The following is a 16,109-nucleotide window of genomic DNA, read 5'->3' as shown; positions in this document are numbered from 1 at the left end:
AGGTTTGAAAATGTTTATCAGAGTTCCACTCCGGACGGCTCCAGCTGACTTTAAGCTCAGGTTTTCCTATAGTGAATGACCATCTTGTATCCTGCCATCATCAGCCTCAGGAGTCATTTACTCATAGTCACAACCAAATCTCTGCCCTTCTGAGCTGCTGCTAAGGTGATATTACTTATATATTTTTAAGAAATTTTTTATCTTGGGGCAAAGCTAAATGTAGGTGTTACACCTCTGTTTGAAGAACACGTTTATATAGATCCATAAGGACTGCAGCTCTGCTACTCAACTGCAACTCAGTCAAGGAGAGATACAGACAACAGCTACCCAGACTGAATCAATAAACACCAGCCTCTTCCCTGCTGACAGAAAATGCTGCAGCTTCAGCAGTATGTGTCCGTAGAACGTCAGGGTGTTACTTGGGACATATAGCTGGTACTGCACATCTTTTACCATTGAGTTACAAGTGCCTATAGGCTTCCAAACTGATATTTGAAATACTGTATGTTCATATTGTTTTGGGGCCCTAGGCTAAAGCAGCAGGTGATGAAGAAGCCATGAGTATTGATGAAAACTTCTGCACAGCATTGGAATATGGACTTCCTCCTACTGCTGGCTGGGGGATAGGAATTGACCGTCTTGCCATGTTCCTCTCCGACTCCAACAACATTAAGGTGGGTTAGGCTGTAATTAGAAAAAAGCAAAAGGTAGATAAGTAGTTTTTATGCCTATGGTTATGGTTCTGCTATTTTTTCCATAAAAGGCAAAATATTATTTTGCTTCCCTGCAGCTCTTTGCTGTTTGTAAAGCAGGCAGAAACAAGGATGCAGAATAGGTTTAAAATGTCCTATACTGCAACTTTCCCCAACCTGTAAGGGGTGTCCTACGCCCAGGGTTGCATGTGCATCCTTACTGCAAGTGCTGCTGCTTAGGGCATGTTTGAATATGCCTCAGCTTTCCCCTTCATAATGAGTGATGTGGTGGAAAGAGCAGCTATGCTGCTGGGAAGCCCAATCTCACTCTGGCAGCCACCTACCAACTTCCGAGTATCTCTGCCCAGGAAAAAGCTAAGATGTGGCAGTTGCAACAGAGTACAGCTCAATCACGTTGGGGGTGCTTCAAACCAAAAAAAGTTTGGAACCCCTGCCCCATCTCTTTCTTTGTGTATTCTACAGCTCCCTGAAAAGCAGTACAGTACATAAAGCTCCGTACTTCAGTATTAGACACCTACAGCTTCTTGCAGTAAATTACAATAGGTCACTAGCATTAAGGTCAAATTCAAAAAGCACTTATCCATATATTTTAGAAGTGTGTATCCCTCCCCCCGTACCTAAGAAACCAGGTATGGTCTGTCTCTGTACCCTCATCTGGGCCAAATGTGGCTGCCCGTTGAAGGGTCATACAAAACAACGATATTACTTTGTCAGTACCTCTTTTGACAACTGTATTTGTAGCACTCATCCTTAAATAGGGGGCAGGTGACTGGGCATTGAGACAAATACCAATGCCGGTCCAGACCATGAATTAGGAGAGCAGGAGTTGCCAGTGTAACTACAACTTAATGTAGGTGCTTAACTCTGCACTTCCAGCCAATGGTGCTGAGATGCTTAAAGAATTTAAAGGGCCTTCAATTCCAATGTACAATGTCCAGCATTCAGAAGACCCAGGGCCTGATTCTCACTTACACAAAGGCTCTCTTACATTGATCTGTAAGTAAATGATATTTACTCCCTCTTTAGGACTCCTTTACTACTAGAACAGGATAAAAGGGTCTTGACTGTGACTAAGAATAAGGTTGAGAGTTTGCTTTATCAAATTAATTGAAGTGAATCTAAAGCCAATAATTAGTGTTGCCAATTCTTGCAATCTTATTGCAAGTCTTGTGATAGTTGATGTTTAACTTACCTTTCTTCTTCTTCTTCCCCCCCCCACCAAGTTTCTAGTCCTTATAGTTGCAGAGAGAAACTTGAAAAAGTGACCCAAGTGCATTGAAGAGGCTCAAAAATGGAAAGACTAATAAGAACCCAACATTTCTTTAATCTCATTTTTAATCCAGTTTCATTACTTTTTGGGACCCGACTCATGATTTTTTCAAAGTTTCGGGTTTGGCAACACTGACTTGTGGTGTGTTTTTTTCCCCCCACCCTGCTTTAGGAAGTGCTATTCTTCCCAGCGATGAAGCCCATTGAAAACAAACCTCAGTCAGAGAAACAAGAGAAGTGAAGTGCAGTTTAGAGGTAAAGGGCGAAGAACTAACCTCATGTCAGAATTTCACATGGAAATTTACAAGAACGTTGAGACAACTTGTTAAAGAAAAATACATTAATACAGATTACTCTACTGCAAAAATGTGGCATTTTACTAGCTAGACTAACAACACAATGACACATTTTGTAAATGGAAAGTACTGTATAGGGGAAAACTCTTTTCCAAGGTAGAATGCAGTCATGCCAGCTGCGTGTGCCTAATGTTTTTCCTTTGCTGTGGCTATCTGCTCTGTCCTAGTACATATAATAAAACCCTTGGAGAGCAGGTCTCTTGTAAATGTCAATACTGTGCCTGCTCATAAGAATGGAACAGATAGGCACAAGCAGGGAAACATTATATGCCACTCTGAAGCTTGCACATGAACATTATGTCTTAATGGTTTACTTTTTATTGCTGTCGTGATAATGTAAGAGTGATTTGAAGATTCTGAAATAAAGCAGAATGTTAAAAGTTGGGGAGATGGTGTGAAAGATGCTTACTGCATTACTTTCAGTGAAGTGACATGAGAGATGAATTTGGACCATTGCCTTTATTCTTGAAAGTGACCCTTTCAAAGATTGACAAGCAGGTATTTTTACCTACCATAGCAGTCATTAAAGTTACCACATGGTGGAATCTCAACTTCCATAATTATCTCCTATACTTGGAATAGGAAAGCTATAGAAACAGCTGGCAAAAGTTCAATTTAATGGCTTCTGCTATAGGTAAAATTGAATTGTGGGGTTCTTAGCCTTGACGAGCTTCCTTTAAGGAACAAAGGAAATGAGTCCAACTTCTAAGGATTAAGTCCAATAAAGGAAATTACTTCAACTACCTTCTCTCTCTAATATTGTGGGATCAACATGGCTACAACAATCCTGCAAACAACTTATTCTTTGTCATTCCACTGAAGTTCACGGATGTGAATTTGGTTTGGTCAGTGTTGGTTGATATTATTAACCTTGTAATCTGCCTCTTGTCTTCAACATAACCAAACTCTATTTCATATAACTAAGTAAAGACTGAAATGCTTTAGGGTTAATCAGATTTGTATCAATAGCTGCACACCTATGATTTGTGTCCATTATTTTCTATTAGCAATATACAATATATATAATTGTTGTGATGGATGTGGGGGTTGCTATGTATTAATTCATGAATGCTATATGGTTGTGCAATTGCTGTAAGGGATGTTTTCTGACTAGTGTTAAGTCAAAAGGGGCTGTTAATTTCATTTCCTGCTTGTTTTTGCTATAACTAAACATAAAATACCTTCCAGTAAATCACTTCAGGATTGTTAAGAGAATGGGAACTGGGCTAACAACTGGGAAGACCTACCTGCCTTGGCTCTATGTTAAGAGACTTATCATGCCTAATCTTAAGGACTAGGACTCTAAACAATTGGGATTTGCAAAGGTATTTAGCTACTTGACCTCCATTTGGTATTACCTAAATACCTTTTTGAATTCCACCCTTAGTCACTCTCTAGAAAGAGAGGTGCGGGGGGAGTCCGTTTCAGGGGAATGGCTACCAAAGACACTTTACAGAGGGAATCTGAAGAAGTTGGGCTTACTTGGCTACCAATACAGGAATAGTAAGCTCGAGGTAGGTAATCAATTTAAAAATCCATGTTCAAAGATTGAATGGTCACTGTGTATGTACCACTGGCCACAGCTCCCTTAGCACAGAACTGCAGGAACTGAATTTAAGCTGGGTTTGCTGAGCTAATCCTGGTTAGCAAACAGGGATCTGTAACACAGGTCCTGGTCTAGAAGTGGGAGAATCACATAACTATAGCTAGAGAGAGGTGAAAGTTTGAGGCTTGTCACCTTTGGGGTGCACTGAGACCCAGAGAGGGACGGGGAGACATCTAACCCTGCAACTGTGACAAATGTATATATTTCAATAAATAGATACAAACCTGGAGATACTTTTTTAGTTGTGTACGGGGAAATTTTGGCAAACTAGTAAAGTGCCTGAAACCACTATGGCTTATTGCTAAAAGCAGCCTACTCAGCAGTCTCAGCTTAACCAACGTAGGAGGGGGTGGGGGTGTTGGGTGCCAGAGAAAGGGCAGCTTGACCCTACATCCTTCCTGATAAGAATTGTGTTGAAGTTGCTGATACATGCATTTTAAAAGAGCAGGATGTGCCACAGGAAAGTCTATTGGGAGCTCAAGGCTACAAACTCTGGAAAAACCCATAGCTGGTTAATCAATAATCAGAAGGAACCTCTTGCTTGACCATTGAAACTGCTTACTTATCAAATTTTCTTTAAGGGACATGTCATTCCATTACTAATGTATAAATAAGGGGGAAAGTTTGAGTAGTTGGACTCGTTTGGGACTCTCCCTCTGGATACAGCTTGCGGTCCCCACCAGCGGACGGATTTGGTCACCGGAAGCCTGCTGCTGTGTCACTCGAGAGCCACACTCAGCGTGTAATTATCAAGGGTTGCGGGTGTTTTACTAACCTGTTGCGGATGTGTGTAAGTGCTTGAGACTAAGTAAAGTTTAGCTTTAAGTGAAAGCACTCTTGTGTTGTCCTGTTTGTGCCAGGCATCTATCGGACAGCCACGTCTCCCCTGATTTATTTCCTGACACCACCTCACACAGAGTAAAAGTTACCAAGAGCTTTGGATTGAGAGAACCCAGGGTAACAGACCTGCCTGAGGTTTTGTTTTGCTGTGGAGTTTATATATCATGACTATTAAATCCTCCCTTTTTGTGAGCTGTGGACATTATAAAAATAGCCACATCAGTCAATATATTTGTTCAGTATCGATTTCTCTTTATTTTTCTTGAGACTTTCAACCTGTATTGTCATGCCAAAAGGAATATATACAACTTCTGTAGGAAAAAAACAGAACATTAGGGGTTGAGGTATAACCATTGATTTAACTTTTAATTTGTTAAAATAAATCTTAAGAAAATAGCACATCGCTTAATAAAGTCTGATTTTTTTTTTCATTAAACTATTTTGGACTTTATCTTTAAAAAAGAACAGGAGTACTTGTGGCACCTTAGAGACTAACAAATTTATTAGAGCATAAGCTTTCGTGGACTACAGCCCACTTCTTTAGTCCACGAAAGCTTATGCTCTAATAAATTTGTTAGTCTCTAAGGAGCCACAAGTACTCCTGTTCTTTTTGCGGATACAGACTAACACGGCTGCTACTCTGAAACCTGAAATTTATCTTTAAAGCTGTTACTTCATGATTTTTTAGTCGTGCACACCTCATGGGATGCATTCTTGGCTTCCTTTGCAAAAGTATGGAATCCCTGGGAGCATAGCTTTATGTTCTAGTTTTTAAATGATGCTTTGGTAATAAATTTTTTAAACTGGACAAAATGGACACCAGTTTTCTAGCACTAGAATTCAACAAACTGGCATTTATGGAGTATATTTGGGGCAGTAAGTTGTTTCATTGGAATTATTTCCCTATGTTTTCCCAAGGGACCATCAACCTAGTCAGCTCATGGTACTGTTTACACGCACAAACTGCCCTATTCCCTTTTGTGCACTCTGTAGTATGATGTGGATATAACATTTATACTTTCTCTTAGTCACCTTCAGTGTGTTTCTAATTATGGGATGGTATATGCTCCTTCAACTAGTAAAATCAACCTGAAAAAATTTAATATGAATTTTATACAAACCTCCAATATACTTACAGTGTTGTGGGGACAATACTCCAGACTGCTGCCCAACGGCGAGAGTCTGTGGCCACTTTGCCGAGTGGTTAGAGCCAGTGATAATGTCATCCAATGGCAAGAGTTTTGGCTGCCTGGCTTAGCAGCTAGAGCCAGTGACGGTGTCGCCCAAGGGTGAGAGCTGATGGTGGGGGGTAGGGGAACCTGAGCCCATCCTGCTGCATCAGGTTCCAACCCAGGATCCTGCCTAACAATGGGCCAGATACATGGCCTAAGGGTGGATGCCCTTATGCCTGTTCCCTGCGTCACTTCCTACCCGATTCTGTTTGTTCATCTGTGCGACAGGTCTGTCTTGGGGTTCCCCTCACTGTCTTTTCAGGTCATGCGCCAAAGCATCTTCCCTAATCTGCAGAAACGCGTCACCCTTGGCCTCCACTGTTGAAAGGCTTGCAGCAGCTTGACTGTGAGGCCTGGGCCTGGTTGCTTGGAGCCCCGGTGGCTTCTCCGCTGAAGGCTGCAGCACCAAACTGCTCTCCTGTTCAGTCAGTCTAGATTGAGTTGCTCCTTTTTGAACTCTTCCCTTCATTAGGATCAGGCCCAGCAGCGGTAAAGGGGTGTGACTTCCTGTGGCCAGAGCAGCTCCTTAACCCTTACCTTTGTGGGGTTTGTGCCCCCATCATACACAGGCTCCCATTTTAAAAAACAAACCCTCTTCCTTAGCCCCTAACACATGCTGTGGCACAGAGCATTGTACAGAAGTGAAGGGTGGAGGAATCAATTTGGCTTTTTTTTTTGGTCATTTAAACAACAAGAGTCCCTTAAGCCTCCTCTGAAGAGCAGAGAGATTTGCCTCATCAAATAGGGGAAAGTGATTCAGAACTAAGGCACCACAACTAAAGCATGAAGACCTGCAGCTCTGAAGGTTTGTTACTAGTCATTTTGGCCTGGTCTCTAAAGCGCCTGATGATCAAGGAGATACCCGGTACCAAAGTGGCATTGTTTTCCATCTAATAGACAGCGGCCACAATATGAAGTTTTGCCATACAACTACTCCCCATAGTTATATAGGGACTGCTTTGCAGTCCAAAATCCCCACAGTACTGAGTACTACAATCAAGTCCTCTCTGCTAGGTTAGTGCCAGGACCAGGTCCTATATGTCTGACTAGCTCAGAAGTTTGTACCTCCCTCATTCTATTGAGACTTCTTAGAAGCTGCTAAATTTTATTGCCTTTCATCCTAATTCATCTTGTCGGGCCACGCAATACTGTGATGCATATTCATAGCTGCATCTGCAATAAAGTCTCCTTGCATTGCTGATATCTTCTCATTTTATCTCACTATCAAACACAGTGGCTGCACATAAATGAACATGTATTTTTCTACATTTTGTATGTCATTCTTTATTGAAGTGCTGTTGTGAAATATAAACAAAAGAAAAATAACTTTGAAGTGTTGGAAGACAATATTAGGGGTTCTGTGTAGAAATACTAGCGGAAATACTATCCAGTATTAAATTCATTGTATAACTATTCTTTCCTATCTCATGTCTTTTTGCGATAAAGGAGGACACTATTTTAAAATTTGGTTCACTTCAAATCCTATTATACTTCCATTATAAATACACTGATAGTGACCAACTCTCTGCTGGCCCCAGTTACACCTGTGCAACCCCAGTACCTTCAATGAGATTCCACGGATGTAAGTAAGGGAGTAAGATTGTGAAATTGTAGATGTATGCTGCATCACTCGGCATTCATTTGTACACTGACTGTGCATCATTCAGCACTCTTCAAGAACTGTCACAGTGAAAGAACCAAGTTACTATCTATTATCTTCAATTACAATGGTTCTTCTAGGGTAGGCCTCAACGTCCACAAATATGTAACGGTACTCGTATCTTCTGCTTTCAGGATTCTGTAATAAGGAAAAACATGCAAGTGTTATTTTTTCCCCTTTAGTAGTTTAAGCGTCAGGTGATGCTTGTTGACTGTATAACTAATTGAGACAACTTTACCTCTTTCACTTCCACATGGACTGTCCCTTGCTTTCCCCGTTCTGAGCCCTCAATGTAGAACTTCAAGCGCATGTATTTCAATCCATTTTTTACATACTCAAAGTGACTAAGAAAAAGGAACAAGGAAACCTGTTACACATTCTGTGTATTGCATTTTGAGAAACAATGTACATTGCAGGCACTATTATGTGAAGTGAAACATCTGTACGGACAGCAATTTTGTCTCAATGTATGATCTTACCTACATCTCAATGCCAGATTGTAATTGAATAGACAGAAGGTCTTAACTCTCACTTGTTAGACATAAGACAGTTTAAGGAAAAGGTGCCAGACTGTACTTTTTAAAAAACTGTGTGGCCTTCTTGCTATTTTAATGAATTGGATTTGAGTTAACACTCTCACCTAGAAAAGTTGCTTAGCTATGTTGGGAGGGGATGTATTCCAGTGCTTTCAAGAGACATTGGCATGATCTTTTAGACAGGAAAGTTGTTTAACCTAGGACCATTTTAGGTATCTGAGGAACTACTGTGTAGGTCCCATTTTCAGATAAATTCTGTGGATTCTAGCTATACACATGTGCATTCAATATCAGTCGTCCGTTGGGAGTTAAAATCAAGAGCAAGAATGCTGAAGTAGATATGTTAGTCTATTATTAAAGATTGGAAAACAAAACAAATTAATGCTTATGTATAATGGTTGTTGACTGTGGTTTTATTCAGCTTCAAGAAACCGGTACATGGTTGGAAAAGAAAAAAAAAACCAAAACACAACAAAAACAAAAAAACCCACAAAAGTCAGTGGTTTTATTGGCTCTGAAATTTAACTTTGATAGTCTTGGTGGCTGAGTAAAGATTACTTGCTTGTAGATGTCAAATCTTAAAAGTTTCATTTTGCTGGACTCTTACTACTCAACAGCCAACCAGGAGCGTGGAGTAAGTCAAAACATTATCAGGCATGGTTGCACTACATAGCTAGTTCCTCCTGCTTGGAACTACTTCTCTTGAGGTCACTAGCATCTCCCAGTGGGATCTAATTAATTACCTTTATGCTAATGAAGGAGCTCCCCATTCTGGTAACTTTGGGTTCAGAAAATCCAGAGAACCAAACATATACCCAGTGAGCAGGCCCATAGGTATTCTGAGACACGTGAGATCATGGATCAGGCCACAGACTTGATTGCAACCTTCCTCAAAAGTCCTGACTCAAAAATAACTTTAAAAAATGCACAGCTAGCAAAAAGTTGGAACTGAAATCATAGGAACCAAGTATCAGAGGGGTAGCCGTGTTAGTCTGGATCTGTAAAAAGCAACAGAGTCTCCTGTGGCACCTTTAAGCCTAACAGCTGTATTGGAGCATAAGCTTTCGTGGGTGAATACCCACTTCGTCAGACGGAACCAATTACCTCTTCATTCAGCTAGGGCCCGAGAAGGGACAGTTCCTGTTTTTATGGACAGATGCTTAAAACTTCCCTTTTACATTTTAGTATTCAACAGCTCAACTGTGAGCAGCATTTTTGACACACAATCTGGTAAAAAAAAAAAACCAATCTTTAACTGGGAGAAAAATTATTTTCCTTTAAAAAAAAAAATCTCTCAATTTTGGAGTTCAGTTTTTCTATGCAGGCCCATCAATCTGCCTCACACTAAATCCATTTTGGTAAACTGAAGCCCAAAGGCCCGAGTGGGGATTGAGATCTAATCGTGTTGGGCACTGTACTAAGCCATAAGAAGTCCATGCTCCCAAAGTGCTTCTAATTTAATTTAAGAAGAGCTAGAGCAAGTGAATATGACAAATAAGAAAGAAGTGGGAATGTAATAGATTCTCACACTTTCAGAGGACTATATCCATTTCAAAGGTGTTGTGTGAGATCAAAATGATTAGTGTATAGTATATGCATAGCATCAAATGTAAGGAACTATATGACTGAAAAGTGGTCAGTGTTGGATATAAACAGACATTCTGCTATATCATAATAAAGCAGCGATTCTCAAACTTTTGTACAGGTGACCCCTTTCACATAGCAAGCCACTGAGTGCGACCCCCCTTATAAATTAAAAACACTTTTAAATATATTTAACACCATTATAAATGCTGGATGCAAAGTGGGGTCTGGGGTGGGGGCTGACAGCTTGTGACCCACCATGTAGTAACCTCATGACTCCCTGAGGGTCCCAACCCCCAGTATTAAAACTTTTACAAAGCATGTTCGATTTAGTATTCTACCACTAAGGTGTTTCTTTAGTTTCCTGCCAGTTTTACAAGAGAAGGAATTAGACCAATTGGGACAGAGGACCTTCGTGCATCTTTACATTTAGGACAAGGAAAATAAACCTGTCCTTGACTGACCTTTTTTTTTTTTTTTTTTTTTTTTTTTTTTAAAAGAGCCTTTCCAGACTTCTCTCTTCCTTTAAAAATAAAATGCTCTTCTAGGTGGCATTTCAGGAAACAGGGTCTAGCTAATCTTTAAACAAAACAGACTCCCTCCCCCCGCATAATACTTTACAATTTATACAAATAATTCTGCGGGTTAAATGATCAGCAAAACTATAAATAGAAGATGAAAAATATTGGCACTCTGTTTGCAACCCTAATAACTCAAATTCTGTGCCCTGAGAAAGATGAACTTGGAAAAAATCTTCCACCTAAAATTGTTCTCAAATGTTCTTTAACCCTAGCAAACACTTGCTACCTATGTGCCATGTAAGTAGCCCTGCAAAAGAGATTGCTCAGTTCCTTTTATAAATGACAGATCAAATATATCCTCTGCAGCTAAGTTAGTCTAGATGTAACCTTGGCCCAAAGCGTCTTTGCAGAAATAGGTGTTTGTACAGAACAAATGCAAACAAGTACCTGACAAGCTGTCGTCTTCCTCGTCGCGTTGGCTCACCATAACCTTTAATGGGTTCACCAAAAACACCTATTACCTAAGAAAAAGAATAGAGATGAGGTATAGCATGTCTAAAGGGTCACATTCAAACAGATACTCCAGTGTCATCCCACCTCCTCATCTGAAATAATTTTCGTTTCACCAAATGTTTCTAGTATACTATGACAGTGACAACCCAAGAATTTAGGAAACATACTAGAAGACAGCAGCAGATTCATATCAAATAGTATTTCTATATTTCAATGGATTTCTTTATAAACTAGATTATTCAATTATCCTTAAAATCCTATAAAGATCTGCAATATGAGCATCTATCTTAGCTGACAGAATTCTAACTTTTACGTGTACTGTATGTATATTATTGACTTTAGTCTTCCCAAGTTTACTATATAAAGAAAGAAAAAGCAAAATGCACTCCCATCTCATCAGAGACATTGTCTCGGATATTTCAAAGTTGTAGTTTAAAAAGTAATCTAATAATCTAATAAAATAGCAATGATTCCTTTTATTAAAAACTAGAAACAAAAGGTTTTGTCATTTCTATAAATCTGGTTCCAAAGCACAGCAAAAAAATCAGCCAGGTTTTCAAACTTAGTTTAGTCAGATCAGAGAGGAAGCATGATTTTGCAGTATGGCACCAGAATGAGGTTATCATTTTTATAAGCCTAGTTCCAAAGTATAGATCTCTATTTTTATCTTTCTAAATATTTTTGATATTTCTAGATGAATCCCACTGACACTTTAGTAATCTTGTCTGGAAGGCTATTACACACATTTATGGCTTTATCTGAAAATGTGATTTTTAACGTCTAGCTCTGAGTTTATTTTTATTTATATCTAGCTAACCTACACAACTGCATGGTCTTATTACTGTTAACTTCATCCTTCCCTCCCTTCTACTATTTGTTAAAGTCACTTTGTTTCAAATTACACTACGTTTTTTGGGTGTATGTCTTCCTGCAGATTTGTATAGCATCTAGCACAATGGTGTTCTGATCTTAATGAGACTCTTGTGCAGTACCACACTATAAATAAGAAGAGTATATCATTTGGTGAAGAAAGCAGTCAGAAACTACATGGTGTATTTTAGTGGGCACCAATTCCCACTATATTGAGTGGAATTATGTGTGTGACTGAGTCCACTGGAATTTTCTTTGGAGCTTAATGGTACATGCTCTTTGAATGGAAGATCTGAAAGACAGCAATTAATAAGAAATCCTTTGGTTCAACTGTGAAACTGTAATTTAGGTTTGAAAAACAACCTCTGGGTGAGATCTGCATTTCTCCAAGGCATCGCCATAAATCTTACTGGGACTGGAGGAAGAGAATAGTTCTGTAAAAATCACATAGAACAAACCACCTGAAATAGAGGGAAACAAAAGCAAATAAAATGAGAACTAATCTAATCTGATGAACAATAAATAAAGAATATTTATAGGGCATACAGCTTTTTATATAACCTGTAACACCAATCCCAATGAGCACCACTATTAAGTAGGTAAAATCCCTTCCAGCTTCTTTCACTGTAATAGAGAGAAAAAATATAGTAGTTACAATGTCAGTTAATAAGATTAGCATAAGTGTATCATATAAATAATTTTCTTCTCTTCTATGTGCCAGTCTAAGATTCAATTAGCATTTTGGTAAGTAGGTCTCATATTGATAAGGGGGGAAAAAGTCAGTTTTTAGTCCATTCCTTCTGTTATACTAGTAAAATAAAGAGACCATGAGAAGTTTTTGTCAGTTCCAGCAGAATTTTTTATTAAACCTTTCAACTAGTTTAAACCCAGAACAACCTGTGCTATTGCTCTCATGTTGAAATACAAAGTCATTTTCTTTTAAGTTTTGGTAATACATTTCAGCTGCAAAGTATTCACGTTATAATATAACATTCATTTATAGCAAATTTTTAACAAAAATATGGGGGAAAGAGTCAACACTACTGACAAAGACTGTGAATGAGGAATTACCAAGTACGTGAACAATAAAAAGCAAGGATGCCACAAAAGCATATACTTTTTTTAGTCAATTGTAATTTATTTATAATATTTCATCATGTACAAGAGTAAGAGGTTATTATGAGACCTTATTACAACCTCTGCTATAAAATCTTTCTTGAGAAGTGGGAAGAGATCACCAATTTGTGTGGATTATAAATTGTGCTTTTTAGCAAAGCCCAAATTAGTGAGGAAAGTTTAATAACCTCTTTTCCTCCCACTTTCCACAGCCGCCTTATCAGCTGAGAAGGTTTTATCCAAAGAAAAGCCCTTTCACTTTCTGAAGCTGTGTAACAATCACTTCTTGCTCAAAGGAACGAATGGGAGGAACTAGAGGTCATATGATGGAACTGTCATACATTACATAATTACAACCATAATAAATAATAATAATAATAATGTTAGAAGATAACTAAATTACTATAATTCCAAGAAAAGCCCTCTCGTCCTACTCTACCACTAAGCAAAGTATTTCATTTTTATTTCACTAGTAGTGGAACTAAACAGAAAAAACTGCTAGAGCCTTTAGGGAACTAAATTGGCTTACTGTAACAAAAGCTACATATTGTAACTGCTTGACAGACACTCAAAGCATTCAAGATCAATTAAGACATTACATTCTGATATTCACTTATGTCTATCAATGAAAGTGGAACCTCCTTGGCCTCAGAGAAATAAAATTACATTGTTTAGCATTGTATTTATTTATTCCATTGAAGGTTTAAGCAAAGAATCATGAATTCCCAAGGCAGTTCCTGGGGATTAATACCTAGTTGAGACACCTCAAACTTGGGATCTCCAAACATGGACTACATCAAAGTCTCTTATGGGCCATCTTCCTTCCCATTTGGAACAACATGGACTGCCTCCCCTTCCACTGGTGATCAAATGACAACGTCAGTGGCAACTACAATATATTAATTATGTACATGGAAATGCACTATTAGGAAAGCGTTCACTATTTTTAAGATGTACCAGTTGTAAAGAAGGAGCCAGTACCATGTGATCAGCCAACTCTGCTGGCAACCAGCAAATGGACCATGTTTGGAAACTGCTCTCTTAGGTCATTAAACCCAGCCAGTCTTAATCTTCAGGAAATCACATGGACATAGAATTTATATGGGCACTAATATCACTGAATTGGAATTCATTGTCTAAGAGTTTGAGTCACCTCTATATTCCATTCAGTTTTTTTCCATTTGAATTAATGGATGATGTTCAATCTAAGACCATTGTTGTGGCCATATGGAAGAAATCCACAAAAGTGAGTTACAATTTCCATATTAGATAGGGATTGATGAAACTGATATCAAATATCAATCCAATACATAGATGTGGAAATTATTAGATACAAAGCCCTTCCTTCCCACCCAAACTAAAAGAAAAAATATTTTGTTATGATATCAATAAGAAAATTAGATGTGTGCGTTGGAGGAAGAAAATGATTTTAGAAGAGTTTATAGAAGCAGAGGTTTAACCCTGAGAGTCTTTGTGTGGACTCTCTGCTTGGAAAATGTACTTTTACTTCATCTCCTGGCTTCCTGGTCCATGGGGATACCAAAAGCTGACTGCAGGCAGGCAAAAGGCAAGGGAATGGGAATGTAGTGGTAAACTTACAAAACTTACATAGATGGAGAGGCACCGTGTATTACTTAAGATGATCCTACAAAATATATTAGGCTTACTCCAATTAGTCTAAATATAAGAGGCCTGCCACTCAGCAGTTTAGTATGCATTAGAAAGTGTGTGATGGCATACAAAATACAAGCCTAAATTTGCACAACTGGAGCAGTACTGTCCAGTTTGTCAAGCATTTACAACAGGAAAGTTTTCCAAAAAACAAAGTCCCTATTGCTAATAACATCATTAAAGTTGAACTTGAATTAGCAACACATGGACTTTATTTTTTCTCTAATGTAGACATGTATTCAGAGTCCTCCCACATCCTCAAACACTTGATGCATCAGATTCTTCCCTCATATATACAGATACCATTCCCAATAAAGTCAAGAAGAGCTGTAAGTGGGACCCCAAGCAAAATTTTACCCTCTGTGTGTGTAATATACACATACAAGTTAAAAGTTAACATTGTTTGAAGTCACGCAAAATAATGCAACGTGTACAGGGAACAAGTTGCAGCTGTGGGAACCACAATTTTTAATTCCTCAGTTCTGGGTGTCTAAAATCTCAATTGCAAGGCTGCAGCTAGTTCCTGCAGCAACAGCCTCTAAAAACAATGCATGTTGCTCCTAATTAATACTGGCCATTGGCCCACTTACCTTTCTGAGCAGCCGACACGGGTGCTCCTCCTTTTTGACTTCTTTGCACAGACACTTGTTTGCTTTTATTCCCAGCTCTCAGGGACCCCTCCTGGGTCCAGATATTTTGTTTAGCAACTTGGAAAATCATACGAGGGCTCAACACAGATTCTCTGTGGGCAAATTCCTGCCCCCACCTAAAACACCGCCAAGTCCTTAGAAACATCTTCCCATGGGGTGCAAGTAACCACTTTCCTGGCGAGCCTTGTAACTTCTCGCTGCATTGAATAACTCGCATAAACGAAGCAGAAAACATGATGAGGGAAAACAAGTCTTAATATGTTACCAACAAACTAAGATCTAGATTAGATGAACTAAAGCGTCCCTTGATTGCTGCATAGATCTATCCTACTGTAGTCTGCACCTAAGCAACACATGCATAGTGTGTGCACGAAAGGTGCAGCCCTTATAATGAAACAGAATCTCTGACTTTGAGTTTTGCTTTTACCTTGTTGATTTACTTTGAGAAACCTACATTACCCTTTGCTCGCTGACATTTGCAACTTCCTCGCCATTGCGTTTGCAAAGGTCCCTGGAAAAAAATACTACGAAGCCTTGGGAATTGTAGTTCACAGAAATTCTCTTCGCGTCAACAGTTAATAGTGGCTTAAAGGAAAAATGACTACAACTACCACAATGCAAAGCGCCACCCCCCAGATGCTGAGATCAAATTACACCCGACACGAAACTACAGTAATTTCAATCCACTGGTTCTGGTACAGATAGCACATAACGAAGTGGTAGGGGAGGCTGGAGTTTTTTGACCTCCTTTAACTTGTGAATGAAAAGTAGTGTGTGTTTTGTAGTGTTTCTTCTCTTTTGATTTTATTTTTAATGTTTCCGATCATTTTATCCTTAGGAAATTATGACTTTGCATTAATGCAAACTGTCTGGATTTTTTTTGTTCAAATAAAGTCGTAAAAATACAAATTTGGAAGTATTTCTTCCTTTTCCAGGGTGAATAAAATTAATCACATTAAGGCCTCAATCCCA

General features: G+C 38.9%; 2 protein-coding genes across 3 annotated transcripts in view; one reads left to right on the top strand and one right to left on the bottom strand.

Moving 5' to 3' along the window:
- LOC128832748 (lysine--tRNA ligase-like) overlaps positions 1–5,262 on the top strand; it is a 59,641-nt gene extending 54,379 nt beyond the window's left edge. Inside the window, exons 14-15 of the mRNA XM_054020336.1 lie at positions 531–674; positions 2,155–5,262. Of these exons, the coding sequence (XP_053876311.1) occupies positions 531–674; positions 2,155–2,223 (213 nt within the window). The 3' untranslated portion in view covers positions 2,224–5,262. The remainder of the gene's footprint in view (positions 1–530; positions 675–2,154) is intronic.
- Positions 5,263–7,272: 2,010 nt separating this feature from the next.
- TIMM21 (translocase of inner mitochondrial membrane 21) lies at positions 7,273–15,660 on the bottom strand. 2 transcript variants are annotated; one of them, XM_054018560.1, is made up of 6 exons: positions 15,078–15,660; positions 12,262–12,324; positions 12,064–12,161; positions 10,765–10,838; positions 7,915–8,020; positions 7,273–7,814 (listed from the first exon to the last, which is right to left on the bottom strand). In XM_054018560.1, the coding sequence occupies exons 1-6, from the start codon at positions 15,370–15,372 to the stop codon at positions 7,722–7,724; spliced, it is 729 nt and encodes a 242-aa protein (XP_053874535.1). In that variant the 5' UTR covers positions 15,373–15,660; the 3' UTR covers positions 7,273–7,721. The 2 variants fall into 2 exon arrangements, with proteins under 2 accessions (XP_053874535.1, XP_053874536.1); XM_054018561.1 differs by lacking the exon at positions 12,262–12,324.
- Between the last annotated feature and the right edge of the window lie 449 nt (positions 15,661–16,109).

The sequence above is a fragment of the Malaclemys terrapin genome, chromosome 2, assembly GCF_027887155.1.
Source record: "Malaclemys terrapin pileata isolate rMalTer1 chromosome 2, rMalTer1.hap1, whole genome shotgun sequence".
In the NCBI taxonomy this organism is placed as follows: domain Eukaryota; kingdom Metazoa; phylum Chordata; order Testudines; family Emydidae; genus Malaclemys; species Malaclemys terrapin.
The sequence above is the reverse complement of the archived record's forward strand: the minus strand, read 5'-3'. Positions and strand labels throughout refer to the sequence as shown.